Genomic DNA, 19,516 nt, shown 5'->3' on the forward strand with positions numbered 1-19,516 from the left:
TATATATAAAGCTTTATTAAAAAGTCTCCTGGTGATACAGTATATTCTGTCACTTACTAATTTCTGGTTTACTCAAGGGTGCAGTAGACATCATCCCCATCATTTCACTGGCATTAAGTATTTTTTGTTCTGCTGATTCTGTTTAAAAAGACACATTTGAGGATGACTAGATCTAGATAGAGCGCTCATGGTTTTCTGGCAAGATTTAAAGCATTCTTATTCTGTACTACCTTTATGTAACAATACGGAAGCTAGAGTCATAAAAAAACACATAGCTCTGTATATACTACAGTATATCAAATGTGCAAAAAATATATATAGAGATATAATCTGTGACGCTAATTCTGTGTCACTTACTTGTTTCTGGTTTACTCAAGGGTGCAGTGGGCACAATCCCCATCACGTCACTTACAGTAAGGACCTTCAGATGTGCTGATTCTGTTGAATATGAAGAATGAATATAAAGTTAACACCATCCTGCACTGGCCAACATTAAAAGAACAGTTTGTGAAAATTTATAAATAAATAAATACAATTATGTCATCGATTCACTTAATTGATGTTGAAATTATCACATTTTAATGATCAGGGAACATGAAATGTGCTTTTTAGCAGGACATCCATTCTGCTTTTTTGCACTAGAAAATAAGAACTAGGGCCGGCCAGCTTCAAAAAGAAGAAAAAATAAGTAGTCCATATGATTTGCAGTCTACAAGTCTAAGCCACCCAAAACCTTTGTAAGAAACAGGTCGTAAATTGCTATTCACTGAAAATCTTGTCTTCCAGAACAGGTCACAAATCTCCTTCACTAACCAAATAAGGTTTAAGCCTAGTTCTTCTCCTTTTGTGGAGTTAAGTGCACTGTGTTTTCTGCTGAATGCAGATGAGGAAACTCTTGTATCATCTATCAAAAATGTACCACACTTAATCTGCAGCAAAGTTCCATATAGCAATTTAAATTAAGTCTAAATGAATCAATGTATCTAAAAGAACACTATGCACATTCTGCTAAATAACTAGTTGTGTGTTCCACTGAAATACATAAACATCATAATGCTTCATTATGTGAAAACACATGAGCTTACTTGTGGGAACAATGCCTTTGTAGGTGCTGGCAACATGACCATTGAAACTGTGAGTATTGACCACTACGTGATAGGTTTCGGCTGCCTCCAACTCAGAAATGGAGAGATGGCTGCCGGTCACATTTTTCCTCAGCACCAGACTATGATCCTTCAGACGAGTCACAGTAACCTCATGGGTGGCCTTTGAATCGCCACTCAACCACTGCAGGGAGAATCCGCTGGAGGTGACGTTAACCAGATGCATTTTCTCCATACCTGTTTCTGGACACCAACATACACACAACGTGACCAGAATTCAACCCCAAACATTTCTCTATAAACAAATACCCACAACCTACGGTGCATACTGTCAGTACCTTTATGTTTTCTGTCATGAACCTCCTGCTGTCCATGATGCTTCTGGTGTTTCCTGGAAAAGACACCATAGCAAAATTCATACAATGTATTAACTCAGTATTAATGTGAATTAAATTATTTAGCAACTCATAATGTCTGTGAATTGTTTTCGGTCTTTGCAGAAGCAACATCAAAAGTGCACATATGCGGGTTACAGACCACATTGCTCATAAATATACTCACTCCTCTGTTTTTGGCAAACTGAATGGAAATTTGTGTGGCTGGTCACTTTGATACCACTGACACTTCTTAGAGACTTCAGGTGACAAGTAGAAAGCATTTTCAACTATACAGAAAAAATTATGAAATGGTCAACAACAGTTTTTGGTACCTGGTACAAAATGACAGGCTAATACATCAACGGATATTTTGAGCATGTTAAAAAAATTATCTGACTTACGGCCAAGGTACTTGGGCAACAGTCTGGCAAATGTCTGAATATGGTCATCATAGAAGCCTGAAGGTCTATCCACCCTCTTAAAGAATACATCTGAAGGCTCGCTTGCCACTTGGGCCAAGACACGGACATCGCCTGTACTGAACAGCTTTCCAACTGCCATCACCACTATGAAGTATCCTTTGCATTTAACTTCAGTGGCAGCCCTTATTATCCTCTCCTGATGCAGTTCAACTGGTCCAGTCACCAAAATAACTAATATCTTCAAATGGCGGGGATGTGGCACCTTCTCAAACACATGTTCAACAGTGCCTTCAAGAGCATCTGCAAGGGCCCGTCCTCCTTCAAGCTGGTGCACCTTATCCAGTAGAAAGCTTCGAACACTGTTTGGTGACTTGTGATCTGTCAAACCAAAGGTCACGCTGATGGGCATGCCACTGCCATTGTGCAAGTATTCATAAGGTGCATGCTGAACAAGTGCTACTCGAGCATGATGGGTAGTGTTGGCTGGCTCAGGGGACATCTCTAGCTGTTCTATCATTAGAGCCACATATTGCTTTATCTCTGTGAAGACGGAGGGCCAGGTGCTCTCTGAACTATCAAGAACAAAAACCATGTCGATGTCCAAGTCAGTGGTGGGATCCCTCCGGTCCCGGAATCCACTTTGTGGGACATAATTACACATCTCATCCGGGGCACAGAAATCTGAAAAAAAAAGTTAAAGAAGAAAAATGTCATTCAAACATTCTCTGTTGCTACTGTTTTGCAATTTTAAAAAGTTTGGTGGCTTTTCTTGTTTGTTGAACTCTGTTGTGCATGAAAACAGTTTTACCCAGGCAGATATGGCAGGTCATGATCTTCTTGATGGCATTGTTGTATTCAGCACTTCCAGGTGAGGGTAGGACGATAGTTTGGGCTAAAGCAGTGTTGTTAAGCTGAAACAGAGTAAATGTAAAATGCTTAATGGTATGCTTTCTTTTATGCCAAATGCAATTGGCTGTGTCAGGTTTTTACTTAATTTACTTCTGATTCACTACAACATTAATCCTGTCAGATAGAGTTTGTGTAGAGTTACAGATAATTTGTCCAAGTGATTGACATTTCCCCCCATTTAACTTCAAACACTGCAAATTTATGTAAGCTGCAAATCGATTTGGAAGTTACCTCAATGATGGCGTGAAGTTACTTAACGCATTATACAAAATCACAGTTGCTGTGCATATGACCTGACATTTTTAGTTTAAGCTCAACTAAGCATTAAGGCACAATACTATACATGCAGTTCAGTGCAAAGTGTTCAAGCCTATATACTGGGGCAATGAAACAACTACTGTTACAAGTTGTTTTCTGAGGATCAACTACTGTCATGAGTCGACATTCTAAACAGGATTCTGATGTGTAAGGACAAAGGACAGCTGATGAAACCACAGATGAGTGAGGAAGCATACTACATGAATAAAAACCTTTACCAACACTAATGCAAATGGAAAAAAGTCCTTATTCTTACAGACACAAATTACAACACTTGCCCTTCTACTGCCCCTACCTGCAAGGCTCTTGTGAGTTGGCGATCTTCACGGTTAAGAAGGAATACAGAGGAAATTCCTGCATCGTAGAGGCGCAAAGCAGCGGCACTGAATTCTTGAACGACTGTAACAGGGCCATTGACAAAGAAAACAGCAACCTTGCGCACAAGGAACCCACTGCGAACTCTCTTGAATGTGTTCTGTGCAACGAAGTTCATGGCTGTCTCCAAGCTGCGCTGCTTACGGGTCTGCTGAGTCTGGAGGCCTTGAACTCGCTCAACAAGTGATCGCTTCTTCTGGGTATCTGCAAAGCGGATCTCAGTAGTCACCTCATTGTTGTAAAGTGCTAGAGCAACACGGGCACCTCGGGGACAGTTGCTCTCAGCAATAGTGATGTCACTGACCAGGCGGAGAACAGTGTCACGCATGTTGTTGAAAGCAGAGCGTGATACACCATCTGATGCATCCAGGGCAAAGGCCAACTCAGTAGGGTATAGGGGACATTCCTGAGCACCTGAAGAATTAGAAACTCAAAATCTGAAGTACAGTTTTATGCAATGAATGCTTTAAAATGTGACCCTAACAGTACAGTGCAAATGCAGAAGAGATTGTTCACTATTCACTTACCATAGCAGCAGGCTAAAAAAGAGAAACAAATAGAGAAAGATTTCAAAATGTAAAAGTATAACTATTAGAAGGTATATAAAGGTATAACTCAAACTATAAGAAAGACAGCATAATTAGACACTGTACAATCACTATACTTACGACAGTTATCCCTAATTTTCTTGACCAGATCACATTGCTGTGAGGACAAGAATATTTGTCATTAATGTCCCAAGCATGTAAGCAGTACTAAACAATAAAGTCACTTATACAGTGAAAGAAAGGAAAAAGTACATACCACTGGACCAGTTCCTCTGGATCCTTTTAGACCCTGTTTTTGACAACAGAAAAAAAAACACTTTCTCAACAGCTGAACACAGCTGGGTAGAACAATCTGGATTTATTCCACTGAGCATTTGTGTGCGCCAAACTAATGTCTGTCACTAGCTTAAAAAAATAAAAAAAATTAACAGCTTGAGTAAATCAAAGCTTATGACTTGCAGAGAGAATTGTACACTTTGAACATCCCTAGTCATTCCTCAACTTAGTCACCTTGTTAATTCAAAGTCAACATTCCTGACAATTTTTGTATTTTTCTTTTTTCTTTTTAAAGCTTCTTTTAAAGCAGTATTATATTAAAGTATGGTGCTTACATAGGGCCCTGGGTATCCAATATCTCCCTTTTGTCCAGGTCCACCAGGTTCCCCTGAGGTACCCTACACAAACATATTATTAGTGATTACCGGCAGTATGGACATAATGACCCACTTAAAAATAGTTCCATCAACATTACTCACTCTCTGGCCATTGTTTCCTCTAGGTCCAGGTCCTCCCTTTGATCCAGGGTCACCTGCTTCACCCTTTGAATCAATTCAGATTTAACATTTAGTTACATTCATTGTTTTGCACAGCAGAATTTAAAGGGAGTGCATTAGTATAAGTACTACTGTATATACTGTAAAACATTCAAAGGAGCAGACAACTTCAATAATCTCTCACCTTTGGACCAGGGAAACCAGGGAAACCTTCATCACCCTAAAATAACATTAAAGAGTGTTCAGTGTAAAATACACGTTTTTGAGAATATATATATATATATATATATATATATATATATAGTTTGCACGTATATAGCAAATTTCTTAAAAATATGTAATGTCATTTGTATGAACATAAAAAACTACAACAACTGAGACATAAACTGAACAAGTTTCACAGATATTTGATGATCAGAAATGGAATAATGAGCCTCCCAGTAGCACTGTCTTAGGCATCTTACATTAAGGACAATGCTGAGTATTACTCTTTCCATTGCTCAGTTTATCTGCAGTCCTCACGCCTCCCTTCAGCAGGTCTACTGCATGTTCAATCACGTGAGCAGGGACCCTGGGCAGGTCTCTATAATGTTTTAAGTTTTTGTGACTGTGACTTTAATTGCCTACTGCATGTAAACTCTGGGATGTTCCACAGGGGCATGTGCAACAATTCTATATGATTAATTGAAAAAGCACAAAAAACATTGTTTAAACCCTTTCCACACACACACACACACACACACACACTCACCTTTCGTCCTTTGGGACCAGTTATACCAAAACCATCTTGTCCATCTTCACCCTGTATACATAGGAAACTCCTTAGTTTGATCTAGGTTAAACTTCTGATATACAGTAGATTGATCTGATAAATGAGCAATGTGCTATATGTTTTAATATGGAAGTAATGTTTATAATTATTCAATCTATTTGTGAATGTTTTATATAATAATGCTGATGGTTATTAACATTTTTATTACAATGTATGAAATGTATTTGATATGACTGGTGCAGACTGTGACTTCTCACTTACAGGCTCCCCACGGGGTCCCAGGGGTCCAACGACACCCTTAGGTCCTGGCTCCCCTGGTTCACCCTTTAGAGTGAATGAGAAAAAGTGAATCATAATTTTTTTAATAATAATGTATAAAAGGTGCAATGGTCATACATTTAGCAGCTGAAAGAGCACCCTAATTCTCACACTAATGCATTGAAACAAAATTGTAAGTTAATTTCCTCTTCCCAAACTGTACAAATACAAACTCCCCAGAAGCTTTGCTTTCAGTTGACACTGAGATGTTTTCTTTAAAACATTTCTTAAGTTGGCCAATGGTAACTGGAACATGAGAGTGCAACTGCCTTGCAATTAATTGCTAAATGTTGTTAAAGATAACCAGTACCTTCCGGCCAAGGGCACCTCTTCTACCCTTTTCTCCAGCAGTTCCTGGCTGTCCTCCTGGCCCCTAAAAATATATAAAATAAGATGATAATAAGCTTTTCTCATAGAAACCAGGATATACTGTATATATATTTTTTCTTTTAATAAGTAATAAACCCAAAATGGTATTTTTTGTGTGTGTGCGGTATTAAACATTTTGTCTGCTCACAAATGGTCATTATTATTGATACAATCATCCTTTTAGAAGCATATAAAACAAGAAAAAGAATATGCTTATTAAACATCTTTTACCCTTGGACCAGGGTTTCCATCCTCTCCTCTTATACCAGGTGCTCCAATTGGTCCAGCGGCACCCTGAATCAAATACATTTACACAATATTCATATAACATATAATATATATTTTCTCTTTGATAATAACATTGAACATTTTATTTCAAGGCAGGTGTGCATATTTGAACATACATAATAAATAAATGTAACCAGACTGTAAACCAGATTAAACCATTATGTATGCATATACAACATCTGTCTTTTGTTTTGCACAACTTTTTTTTTTTTTTTACAGCCGATTAATTTACCCGAGATCCTCCAATTCCCATCTCTCCTGGTAAACCATCACTTCCTGCCCTTCCAGGAGCACCCTAAAATGCAACAGGACCTTTGATAAATAATTTAAAAAATTCACCAAAAAAGCTATTTAACTCATAAACAACAGCTCTTGATGAATCTCTGTGAGAGTGTTAAAATAATGTTCAAGTCCCTTGTCATGAAATAGTTTATATGTGTACTCACCGCTTGACCAGGAGGCCCCCTTCTACCATCAGGGCCCTTTTTCAAAAGAGGAGAAGGTGAATAAGATTATGAACAGAACATCTGTCACTCAACATTTCATGGATCTTACATATAACATTTCAAATAATGTATTGCCATAGACAACATGGCATAAAATTGATATAAGCACTAATTTGAATAGCTGTCAAAGCTAATTTAGAAATTTCTTCAAATCTCATAACAGTTTTCTTTTGACTCTTAGATTCTAAACATTTGATTGAGCTGTTTTGGGTTTTTAAGAGATTATTTATGAACTGATTGAAAGGATCTTAGCCTATTCAGTACTCCTGGGTAAGTTAGAAAAGACATTCTCTTTGGTCGAGGAAGCATACCCGTCTGCCTGGTTCACCAGGTCCTCCTTTATTTCCGTCCACTCCTGGCTCTCCCTAAAGAAAACACTTCAGTGAACTTCAAAAATGCATTACAGTTGTGGATTTTATTCACACATTTAATAGGAAACACTAACAAAATGTGCAGCAATTACTACTATATGTAAAGCTTGGCCAAGTCTTAAAGTTTGACCATGACCAGAGACTAAAATTACTTGTAATGAGAAATAATAGTTTAATCAACTGAGAAATAATTAATAAAACAACTTCTATGATTTTTTTTTAGATTATAGTGCAGAACTATAAACGAAGCTTTTTATGAAGCTTGGTACTTTACAATATTGGTGTGTGAACGTGCTACAGTCCTGACCAGACACAATCAAATAAATGGAAGAATCTACCAGAATGACATACAGTATTAACTATGTTGAAAAAAATAAAATAATGGACCATACCGGTGGGCCAGCATCGCCTGAATCACCTTTTGGTCCCCTCTGGTTGTTGTCTGTTCCTGGGATGCCCTAAAACAACAACAACAACAGCATCAACCTTACTTATTGAAGGAAGATGTACTCATTCTAAATTAAGTCAAATCCTTGAGTAAATAAGAGAGCAGACATATATGACTATGTATAAAATACATACGGGATCACCACGGATTCCAGTCTGACCAACATCTCCTGCCTGGCCTTTTGCCCCTTTAGGTCCCTAGAAACACACCAAAAAGATCAGATAAACCATATTTATTTATTTTGAATATATTCCTCATGACCCTACCCACAACTAGATTTCTACATGTCTTACCCTTTGGCCAGGGTTTCCTCTATCTCCTGGAGGGCCAGCAATGCCACTTGTTCCCTGAAAGACAACAACAGATTTTAATTGGCATACACAAAGATTTGTACAAACTATTGTACAAATGATTACTAATAACAAAATCAAAAATAGCCGACCTCCTCTCCATTGATTCCATCTAAACCAATCTCTCCAATTTCACCCTAAAACAAAACAAATGCTATCAATTAAACATATTCTTATGTGAATGTTAATCATGGTAATATATTATTATTTACTATGACATCATTACAAAAGTGTTATATGTAAGGAGTTCTTACCTTTTCACCATTGTATCCTCGAGATCCCTAAATAAAAGTAAAACAAATACATTGGATTAGTCACGTAATATATTTTAACCATAATGTGCTGCCTTAAGTGAAATTTAGTTCAACTTACTTTAACACCTCTTTGACCTGGACATCCTTGGAATCCTTGAGTTCCATTTACACCAGGTGGACCTCTCTCTCCCTGAGAAAATATGGATTATCGCAATCATGAGAAACAACATGCCACATACACAAATGTTGCATTCTGTCAAAATGTTGCCATCTAACTAAAAGATACAGACTGATTTAATGACAACAGCAAAGTTTCAGGTTGTTCATGATGAATTCTTATGCTGATGATTGACATGGGGTAGGGAGAGAATTGTATTGTATTTGAGCAAAAACATTAAAATAAATAGAAAAGAAACTCCAGTGTTGTGGTTTAAATTCATAAACTAACACATCTGATTATGTAACATGCATTCCGTAGCACGTTACCGCAACACTGATAAAGGTATGTATATGTATGTGCAAAGGTATGTATAGGATCTGTCCATTTATTAGTGCATGCTGGAAAATCAATGTAACTTTATGCGTTGTGAGAAAGTGGGCAATTGCAAACTATTGAGAAGGTAGATGATGAATCCCAGACAAATGTGAGTGAAAAAGTATGCCTTTTAAATCTTTATATATATTCATAGTAGATAATTAATACATGCTTACCGGACCACCTTCATCACCAGGATGTCCTCTCAACCCTTGACCACCAGATTGACCCTATAGGCAATAAAACATTGACATGAGCAAACACTGATACATTTAATATATTTTTTTATCTGTGTTGTAGTATAAAATATGTTGTTTTTCGAAGAATGAATTTGACCTTTGGTCCAGGAACACCAACAGCTCCTCTGTCCCCTCTCTGGCCATTACACTTGCATGGAACAGAACAGCATTCCCGCTCAGCAATGTTATCCTTAAAAAGAGACAACCAAAATAATATTAGACAAACATATTCAACTTAATATGTCTTTTTCATTGTAGTAGGCCATCCCTTAGTGAGCTTATTTGACTGAGCAATTAGAACAGTTCTCACCAGTTCTTCCAAAAGTTCATAATCCAAGTCCATGAGGTTGACACGCAGAGGTCGTGTGTACCTAAATCCACGGCCAAATTCCAAGAGAACTGCATCCTCAAATCGTGGCACTCTCTCCAGGGCAACAAGAATGAAACTACTGACACCTTAAGAAAAAACAAATATTAAAATGTTTGTGGTAACATGTTGTGAGATGTCTAAATCATCATCAACAACAAACATAAGTATTGGTGAGTAGAGAAATAAAGAAACTGAATATACAACCTATTGATATTTGAGTGTGAAGTAATGAAATTCATCAGACATTTTCATATCTATAATCACAATTACTCTTACCAGCTGAACGCATCAGTTCAACTCGCTCTTTCAGGATGTTATACTGGGCATCTAATCCATCAGTTAAGTGGATCACAACCTTTATGGGTGTAAAACAGCAATTATTTTTATTTTTAGTACAAATAATTGTTTATAAATATACAGAGATATTCCGTACATACAATATGGTTAGATTTTGAGGTTAAAATTTGCCCTGAATGAAAAGGATGTACCTTGACACTATCTGAAGGCTGACTCTTGAATCTATCAGTATAAGCTTTGATTGTGGCACCATTTAGAACAAAAGGTCCACGGTTTCGGAGGGCCTTGAAGGGCTCAATAAGCTCTGTGTATCTGTTGGTGAAGTCCAGTTGAACTGGTTCAGAGGCAGAGTCCATTGCTAGCATGCCCACTTGTATTAAGGGAATCTGGCCAGAAGTGCAGCTGATGGGCTGCATCTGGGTAATGCGTTGGAGAATAGTAGCCACCTTCGTCTCTAATGTTTTCTGAGCAGCAAAGATGTTCTGTGCAGCCACATCAAACCCCACAAGTACATCCAACTTGCATTCTGCCAGAAACAGAATTAAGAATTAATACAAATTGAGAGTAAACCTCTGTTTAGAACACTTAAAATGTACTTTCACTTTATAAAAAACCTTAAAAACCAAACCTCTTGTGGTAACCTTTACTCCAGTGCACAGTCCTATTCCTTTCACCTCATCATCCAGTGTTTCCAAAATCTGCTCATTCAGTTCAGAGAGTTCTTGGAAGGTGCTGGCTCGGGCCACTGTAGTAGCTTCACTGCCCAAATTGTTGAGCTCATCCTCAATATCACCCACCCCAACAGCATAGATGCGCACACCACTGTCTTTGAGAGCTAGTGCCGCTGATTTGCTGTCATCCCTTGACCGTCCACCAGTGACTACCATCAGGATCTGTGGAATTCCCGCATCCTTCCGACTGCCTCTTTCTTTGACAAAATGTGTTTTCTGAACATGGCGAATGGCATTGCCTGTTTTAATTTCCCGACCTCCCTTGTACTCGGCTCGAGTTATGGCATTAATAATGTCATCCTTATTTTTGTAAGTATTGAGGTAGAATACATCGGTCACATCTGTAGCATAATGTGCTAGACCAATCTGAAGATTGTCTCTCTCAGTGAAGAAAAGGTCAATTAAATTAAGAATGAATTCCATGACCTCTTTAAAATTGTCCCTGCCAAGATTGATTGAGCCATCAACCAAAAACACAATGTCAGCAGCCTTGGCTTGTGGGAGCCCAGAATCTAGGGGAAATCAGAGAAAATAAAACAAGCTAAATAAATGAACAAACTAACATTTATTGCCTATTATTATATACACATCATGTAAAGAATGTCTAACATTACAATGACATTAAAGCTCTACCTACCTGACTCGTCAGTGGGAGTGGAAGTCTCCTCTATAATTGTTCCATTAAGTCTGGCTATAAACTCGCTCTGTATGTTCGGAAGATCTGGGAAAGCAGAAACCTGCAAGACGTCATCGGCAGAGGTAGTAATCTGTGCCAGCTGTCTTGGGTCTGCATTTTCTGCACCAATTCCTATACAATTGATGCGAGAGCCTTTGAGAAGTGGGCCATAAGTAGATACATCGGAGGTTGATCTTCCACCAGTTAGCACAACTAAATGCTGAGAAGCCTGGTTTAGACGTACCCCAGCAGATGCCTGGAGCTCGTTTCGAATGACAAACTTTATCGCCTCAGCTAGATCAACACCGCGTCCACCCATATGACGCAATCTCTTAATTGCAGAGATGACAGATTGCTTGTTGTCATGAGAATTCAAAGAGAATTCCGTTTTAGGCCTTTCACCATACTGCACAAGAGCCACGCGGACTTGGTCAGGTTGTACATCAAGCTGATCAACCACTTTCAAGATAAAGTCACGAATGTGAGCAACACCGCTTTGTCCAACACTATCAGAGCCATCAATGAGGAAGATGATGTCCTTTCTTCCAAGACTGAGTGGGACTGATAAGAAACAAAAATGAATACATTTACTAATAAATTTCTGCATAATCTATTAAAGCTATGCGCGTGTGTAAAAGTAAACATGACATGACTAAATTTGGCATCAAATGCTCTGCTAATGTGGATTAACCTGAAAAAATGGTTTTAACACAAGCAGAAAAAGTGGTATACCTCTAGGCGTAGGGGGGGCCGAAATTTCATCTCTGGTCATGGTACTGACTTTGGTTAAAAGCTGTTGCTCCACTCTTGGAAGTTGCTGGAAGTCTCTAATGGTGTATGTTAGTTCTGGACTAAAGGAAATTAATTTTAGCTCCTCTTCATCAGCATTATGTGCTCCAACTGCTATGGGAGCAATGCGGCTTGACTTCAGTTGGTTAGCAGGGCCAGACACATCATCATTTGACTTTCCTCCAGTTACCAAGATGAGAAACTGGGGCACACCCTCTTCTACACGGCTTCCGGCTGATCTTTGATAGATGCTCTTTGAAACGTATTCCAGGGCTTGGCCAGTGTTAAGCTGATTGCCACCTTTGCTTCTCATTCTTCGTATTGCCTGGCGAACTTCCTCCTTGGTGGAGTGCTCATTGAGAAGAAACTCCAGTTTGGGATCATCACTGTACTGCACAACTGAGACTCTCACATTGTCGAGACCCACATCTAACTTCTCCACCACTCGCTGAACCATGTCTCTTATGGCAGGGAACTCACTCCGCATCTTTGTTGTGCCATCAATAAGGAAAACAACATCCCTTTTATCTCCACGAGGTACTGGCACTGGAATTACAGTCTCTATGTTTTGAAATAAAGAGATGAAAATTTTACATAAAATATAAATATATAACAATAATAAATAGATCTTAATTAATACACAAATGTACCTGACAGTCTGACCTCAGGATTCACAAACAGTGGTGCAAATTTTATACAAAATTCTAAATTCATAGTTCTATGAAATGTCAGGTATACACTATTCAATTCATTTAAAAAAGGACTTTACTGAACAACTGATGATGTTTTGCTGCTCTAAGTTGCTTTACACTTGATGAGATGATGTAAGCACTTGTTCTATTAATATCCTATGTTGTAAATTTAAATGTAAATATGAGTTAGATTGGTATCTTTGTCCAATTATTTTAGTGCATCTTGTCATGAGTACTGTGTTAAGGACACAGTGTTAAGAACTTTAACTGTTTGTGCTATTTTAATTGTTGTGTGCCTTTGACCATTGCAGCAGGTCTGGCTGTTCAGTGTGTCCCACCATGAGTGCGGTGTTTTGCTGCTGAGTCAAGAATGCCTTAAAAACAAAAGCTGATGGAGAAGCTGACCATACTTAATGTTGTCTTTTTAGCTACAGTCCATTGCATTTACATTTACGTTTACTTTTACATTTAGTCATTTTGCAGATGCTTTTATCCAAAGCGACTTACACTTGGGCAATACATAAAGTGATTTTTCTTAAAGAGGCAGACACAGGAAGTGCTCATAATACCAAGTTTCAGGCATTTGTTCAAGTAAGTAGGAATAAATAAAGAGAAAGGCAAAGTTTTTTTTTTAAATTTAGGATGAAGTCAAGTAGTGTCGAAAGAGATGAAAATTGTCAGGGATTCAGCATTCCGGATAGGGGTGGGAAGATCATTCCACCAGCCAGGAATGGTGAAAGAGAATGTTCTGGATTTTGAGTGATTTTGAGCCTCTCTGTGATGGTACCATGAGGCATCACTCACTAGCGGATCTCAGACTTCTGGGGGGGATAAAGATTCATAATAGTGAGTGGAAGTAGGCAGGTGCTGAGCCTGTGGCTGTTCTATATGCAAGCATCAATGTCTTGAACTTGATGCGAGCCGCAACCGGCAGCCAGTGCAGGGAGATAAAGAGAGGTGTAACATGGGCTCTTTTGGGCTCGTTGAAGACCAGTCGTGCCACTGCATTCTGAATCATTTGTAGAGGTTTGATTGTGCTTGATGGAAGTCCAGCCAGAAGAGCATTGCAGTAGTCCAGCCTAGAAATGACAAGGGCCTGGACAAGAAGTTGTGCAGCATGCTCCGTTAGAAAGGGCCTGATCTTTCTGATGTTGTGCAATGCAAACCTGCAAGATCGAGCAGTCTTTGCAATGTGGTCTTTGGAGGTCAGCTGGTCATCAAAGATTACACCAAGATTTCTGACCGAAGTTGATGGGGTAATTGTAGAAGAACCTAGCTGGATGGTGAAATCATGCTGTAGAGTTGGAGTGGCAGGGAAGACAAGAAGCTCAGTCTTTCCCAGGTTGAGCTGTAGGTGATGTTCTTTCATCCATGCCGAGATGTCCGCCAGGCAGCCTGAGATTCGTGCAGCTACCTAGACTGCATATTGCACTCAGCAGTGGAAAGCACTTTTTTGATCTAGTAATTTCTAATCTGATTAGCAGGCTTTATGCAATTTCTGAGAGCAACAAGAGTAAGGACACATTTGTCTTATGCAAAAATGTTAGCCGATCATAACAGTGAAAGTTGATGTCTTAAATAAAAGGCAGCAGCAAAACTGAGCATTTTATTCATATGGTTAGAGACATGGTGGAAAATGGTCATGTATTACTAAATTATGACTGTGGTGCAACGAGTGACTATAAACATTTAAGGAATATAATAAATTGTGTCATGAACACTTTCAAACCTTCACAGACGTATGTTTTATGCTGTCACTGTTGAAAAGACCAACATAGCTGGTGATATTCATTTAGCATTTTAGACGTTCCCAGCATAGAATGCTAGTGTTTCTAGCAAGCATCTTAACTAGGTTAACAACAGCAAGACTTCCTTGGTCAACCAGAAATAAGTGATAGACCATACTGGATAACCAATTTCACAAACTTAAAATTTAAAAGAGAACTAAGTTTAACCACCAGCTGGACCAGATATCAAAAAATAAGTTGGGAATGTAAATTAATTCTGGTCTATGCTGGCCTTTTCAGCAGCATTACCACATCAACAAGAAACCCAATTATGAAATGATTGCATTACCTGGAGGGTATACAGGGCGCAATTTGGCTAACTCCTCACTAGATAGCTCTGTCAGGGTGGTGATGAGTGTGTCCTGAATTGCATATAGTCCAGGCAAGTCTTCAACTGTGTAGGTAAATCTGGGGACATAGGATGTCACCTGCAATTCCTGAGTCTCCACGTCTCTTGTTCCTATGCTAAAAGGGACAACTCCTGACTGTTTCAGTGCAGTTGCAGATGGTCTTATATTGTCTGTTGCTTTTCCTCCTGAAATCACAACAACAAACTGTGGAACTCCCTCCTGTTTCCTTCCACCACGTCCAGAAGCCAGGACTTCACGACTAACAAAGTCAATGGCTTGACCAAGGTTACGCTGTCTCCCCCCTCGTTGTCGGAGTTCCTTAATGCCATTTAGGACACCTTCTTTGGTCCTGTGTGAGTTGAGGTATATGTCTGCATACGGGGAATCTCCATACTGCACCACGCCTACTCGGATCTTGTTCTCGCCAACATTGAGGTTCTCCACAACGCTGCGCACAAACTCCTGGATAATTGGGAATTCTCTGCCAACACCTTCAGAGCCATCAATCACAAAGATGATGTCCTTCTTAGGTCCTTGGGACTCAACTAAAACGAAAATGTAAAAAAAAATCTGATTTAATATCAAATATTGCTGACTAGATGAGGGCCAGTCTGTATACACACCCAACAACAACAACATGAATATAATTACATAAACTGTACAACCCTTTATTCCTGATCGGTGAACATAACTAATTTTCACTTGATTCCACTACCTAATGGTAAGACATTGTATCAGCATGTTTTGTATCATCATTCTGTATTTTGTTTCCACCTGGAATTGCCAGATGTGCAAGGTGTCCTTTTCAACTGAATTTGAAACACTGCAACCATGATACATTGTAACCTTGGAAAGCAACCATAGTAACATCTATTTTATATATGTGACCCTGGACCACAAAACCAGTCATAAGTAGCATAGGTATATTTCTAGCAATAGCAAACAATACATTGATAACACAGATTATCGATTTTTCTTTTATGCCATAAATCATTAGGATATTAAATAAAGATCATGTTCCATGAAGATAGTTTGTAAATTTTCTACTGTAAATATATCAAAACTTAATTTTTGATTAGTAATATGCATTGCTAAGGACTTCATTTTTGCACCCTTGAGACACAACTACTTGAAAATTCAAGATTTTCAAGTAGTTGTATCTCAGCTAAATATTGCCCATAACAAACCATACATCAGTGGAAAGCTTATTAATTCAGCTTTCAGATAATGCATAAATCTCAATTTCAGAAAATTTACCCTTATGACTGGTTTTGTGGTTCAGGGTCAGATATATACATGTAAACATATACATTTTTTAATGGGAAAAACCCCAAACAAATTCACTTCCCACACTCCTGATTTGCCTTAATGAATCTTAAATACATTAGAGAAAACTATTAGAAATTCTAGAAATAAAAAATGACAAATCAATCAATCAATTAAATCAACGTAGACTGAGCAACACTGGTCTATACACATTTAATATAAAATCTGATCTCTCAAAAAGCACTAAAAAATTAATTTTTCCATTCAGTAATTGTATGGAAATAATTAGACAAACTACAAACCTCTGTGCATATTAAAGGCAGAAAAGGTATGAATAAAGAAATACATATACAATTTGTTATACAATGCTCACTGGTATCAGGACGTTTGGTGTTCTAAAGGAAGGATTTTCATATGTTCACTAAGGTCATACATTAGCAGGGTGGTTAAGGTGCTGCAAGGAGGCTGTATAATGCTTCTTTATGACTGAAGTAAAAGAACCATACCATAGTCTCTATGATATTATGGTCAACAGATACGATGTTGGACCCTCCATTAGTAGAAATTTTTGCTCATTTTGTTGAACCAAAAGAGAACAGTACATCTCTCCTTAACAAGCCACAAACTTTTAGATAGCATTCATGGTTTTAGTATGGTAAAGCATAATATATGCACAAAAAGTTTAAACATGACTGGAGATACTTACCTTAGCAGATGTCATAATACCTAAAAGGAACTACAGCAAAACTGGTTTGTAAATTTCTTACCTATTACTGTAGTAGTGATGGGCGTGCGCTCTACAAGTACTGTATTAATGTTAGTGAAAAGCTGCTGTTGGACACTGGGAAGGTCAGCAAAGTCACTCACTGAGAGTGCATAACTAGGCTCATGGGAGATCCTCTGGAGTTCCCTGCTGTCTGAGCTCCTTGACCCTATCCCAAAGATAAGCACTCCCAGCTCCTTTAGGGATGAGGCCGGTGTGTCAACATTATCAAATGACCTTCCACCACTCAGCAGAATCAGTAACTGGGGCACACCTTCTACACGTCTGCTTCCAGAGGAGGCAGTGAATACATTGTCCCTCACGTACTGCAGAGCTGCCCCTGTGTTGAGGGGTCTTCCTCCTTTGTGCCTCAGACTCCTGACCGTGTCAAGAAAGTCCTCCTTTCTTGAGTATGTGTTAAGATAGAAATGGGCCTCTGTATCTCTGCTGTACTGGACCACGGACACACGGTCTCTGTTCTCAGACACATTCAGTCTCTCCACCATCCTTTCAACAAAGTCACGCATCGCAGTGAAAGAGCTCCTAGTGCCATCTGAACCATCCAGCAGGAACACTACATCCCTCTTTCGCTCAGCTACAGGTAATGAAATGGAACACACAGTCACGTGAACACTCGGCATCTGATATTGTCTGTAGGTGTATGCGTGCTCTAGCTGGCAACTGCAAACGGGAAACGACTCTCCCGCCCTTTAAGTTATTTTACAACCTATCCATTGGCCAAACGTTAGTCACGTCTGCTATGATAACACCTCATTTTGGTCAGAGTAAAACTGCCCAAATTTAATGAATATGGAGCCGTGAAATAAGGTCTAAATTTAAAGGTTATATTGGTCAAAAGACAAAAACTTTGCCTAAAGCAAACCAACGAGTGAATGAACAAACACTTTAAAATGTAACAGTGCCTAGGGTTGAAGCCCTTGGCTTTTTAGCCTAATTTCCCACGGCTCTGCTCACATGCAATGCTAACTTAAACTGTTCAGAGTCTACTGCACGCTTTGCAAAGAAGGGCTCAGTGTGCTGTTTTGTAGAGGCGTGCAGGAATCTGTCTTACCCGGCACAGTAGTTGTCATCGGCTTGACTTGACCAAGCACGTTGTTGAGGGAGGTGATAAACTGCTGTTGGACACTGGGAAGGTCAGAGAATTCATTGATGGACTGTGCATAGGTCGGATCATTGGCAATTCTCTGCACCTCTCTGCTGGAATTTCTGGTGCCGACGCCAAAAATCAACATCCCGCCCTGTTTCAAGGCGGAGGCAGGTGTATCTATGTTATCGCCTGACCGTCCTCCACTGAGGAGGATGAGAATCTGAGGGACACGCGCTTGCTTTCTACTCCCCGCAGAGGCGGTTAAAACATTGTCCCTCACATACTGGAGAGCTGCCCCAGTGTTGAGGGGTCTCCCTCCTCTATGCCTCAGACCTCTGACAGAGTTCAAGATATCCCCCTTTGTTGTGTAGGTATTCAGATAGAAATTGACCTCTGCGTCTCTACTGTACTGCACCACGGAAACGCGGTCTCTGTTTGCATCTATGTTGAATTGCTCCACTAATCTTTGCACAAAGTCACGCATCGCTGGGAAAGTATTTCTAGTGGCATCTGAAGTGTCCAGCAGGAACACTACGTCCTTTCTGGGTATGGCGTCATCAGCTAGGAAAAGAAAACAGCGTCATTAACACCAGGACATTTCAAAACATCTTTAGAACATCACGCTAGTTCACTACCTCTTTGACTACCTAAGCTGCGAGTAATCAACAATGCACAGCCTGTCAGCTAGCTCTCGTTAAGTTCTGCCATGCACATACCGGTCAGAGTCGGGGAAGTTGGAGTGACAGGAATTGCAACATCCTGGACAGAGGCCAGCAGCTGCTCTTGGATATTTGGGAGCTCACTGAAGTCGGACACGGACAGAGCATAACTGGGCGTGTATGAAATTCTCTGCAATTCTCCACTATCCGAGCCCCTCGATCCTATTCCCAAGATCAAGACGCCAAGCTCTTTCAGAGAGGAGGCTGCTGCATCGATACTGTCAAATGACCTTCCCCCACTAAGCAGGATCAGTATCTGCGGCACCCCCTCCAGCCGCCTGCTGCCAGAGGAGGCAGTAAAGACATTGTCTCTGACGTACTGGAGAGCTGCCCCCGTGTTGAGGGGTCTGCCTCCTTTGTGTCTCAGGCCTCTGACACGGTCAAGAACGTCTTCCTTTGTCGTGTAGCTGTTCAGATAGAAATGGACCTCTGCGTCTCTACTGTACTGCACCACAGAAACATGGTCTCTGTTGGCCTCTATGTTGAATTGCTCCACTACTCTTTGCACAAAGTCACGCATAGCAGGGAAAGAATTCCTAGTGCCATCTGAACCGTCCAGAAGAAACACTACGTCCTTTCTGGGTGTGGTGTACACAGCTAGGAGGGGGAAGAAACAGCATCATTAACGCCAAGAAATATCAATAACGTTCATTAACTTTCAGAATGTCATATCAGTTCACCACCTCATTAACA

General features: G+C 39.6%; 1 protein-coding gene across 1 annotated transcript in view; it reads right to left on the bottom strand.

Annotated features, from left to right (window-relative positions):
• The window catches only part of LOC107567775 (collagen alpha-3(VI) chain-like), a 59,146-nt gene that overhangs the window by 6,256 nt on the left and 33,374 nt on the right, over positions 1-19,516 (bottom strand). Inside the window, exons 17-54 of the mRNA XM_016253523.1 lie at positions 18,069-18,665; positions 17,001-17,591; positions 14,907-15,512; positions 12,082-12,699; positions 11,311-11,910; positions 10,571-11,185; positions 10,134-10,468; positions 9,922-10,000; positions 9,586-9,731; positions 9,373-9,465; positions 9,213-9,266; positions 8,620-8,691; positions 8,502-8,528; positions 8,340-8,384; positions 8,191-8,244; positions 8,032-8,094; positions 7,842-7,907; positions 7,390-7,443; positions 7,019-7,054; positions 6,805-6,867; positions 6,516-6,578; positions 6,226-6,288; positions 5,859-5,921; positions 5,577-5,627; positions 5,010-5,045; positions 4,808-4,870; positions 4,664-4,726; positions 4,309-4,341; positions 4,173-4,209; positions 4,032-4,043; positions 3,425-3,918; positions 2,711-2,813; positions 1,882-2,583; positions 1,665-1,767; positions 1,442-1,494; positions 1,086-1,346; positions 358-438; positions 58-138 (exon numbers count right to left, since the gene is read on the bottom strand). Coding sequence (XP_016109009.1) covers positions 58-138; positions 358-438; positions 1,086-1,346; positions 1,442-1,494; positions 1,665-1,767; positions 1,882-2,583; positions 2,711-2,813; positions 3,425-3,918; positions 4,032-4,043; positions 4,173-4,209; positions 4,309-4,341; positions 4,664-4,726; positions 4,808-4,870; positions 5,010-5,045; positions 5,577-5,627; positions 5,859-5,921; positions 6,226-6,288; positions 6,516-6,578; positions 6,805-6,867; positions 7,019-7,054; positions 7,390-7,443; positions 7,842-7,907; positions 8,032-8,094; positions 8,191-8,244; positions 8,340-8,384; positions 8,502-8,528; positions 8,620-8,691; positions 9,213-9,266; positions 9,373-9,465; positions 9,586-9,731; positions 9,922-10,000; positions 10,134-10,468; positions 10,571-11,185; positions 11,311-11,910; positions 12,082-12,699; positions 14,907-15,512; positions 17,001-17,591; positions 18,069-18,665 — 7,176 coding nt within the window. The remainder of the gene's footprint in view (positions 1-57; positions 139-357; positions 439-1,085; positions 1,347-1,441; positions 1,495-1,664; positions 1,768-1,881; positions 2,584-2,710; positions 2,814-3,424; positions 3,919-4,031; positions 4,044-4,172; positions 4,210-4,308; positions 4,342-4,663; positions 4,727-4,807; positions 4,871-5,009; positions 5,046-5,576; positions 5,628-5,858; positions 5,922-6,225; positions 6,289-6,515; positions 6,579-6,804; positions 6,868-7,018; positions 7,055-7,389; positions 7,444-7,841; positions 7,908-8,031; positions 8,095-8,190; positions 8,245-8,339; positions 8,385-8,501; positions 8,529-8,619; positions 8,692-9,212; positions 9,267-9,372; positions 9,466-9,585; positions 9,732-9,921; positions 10,001-10,133; positions 10,469-10,570; positions 11,186-11,310; positions 11,911-12,081; positions 12,700-14,906; positions 15,513-17,000; positions 17,592-18,068; positions 18,666-19,516) is intronic.

The sequence above is a fragment of the Sinocyclocheilus grahami genome, unplaced genomic scaffold (genome assembly GCF_001515645.1).
Source record: "Sinocyclocheilus grahami isolate Dianchi unplaced genomic scaffold, SAMN03320097.WGS_v1.1 scaffold1187.1, whole genome shotgun sequence".
NCBI classification, from domain to species: Eukaryota; Metazoa; Chordata; class Actinopteri; order Cypriniformes; family Cyprinidae; genus Sinocyclocheilus; species Sinocyclocheilus grahami.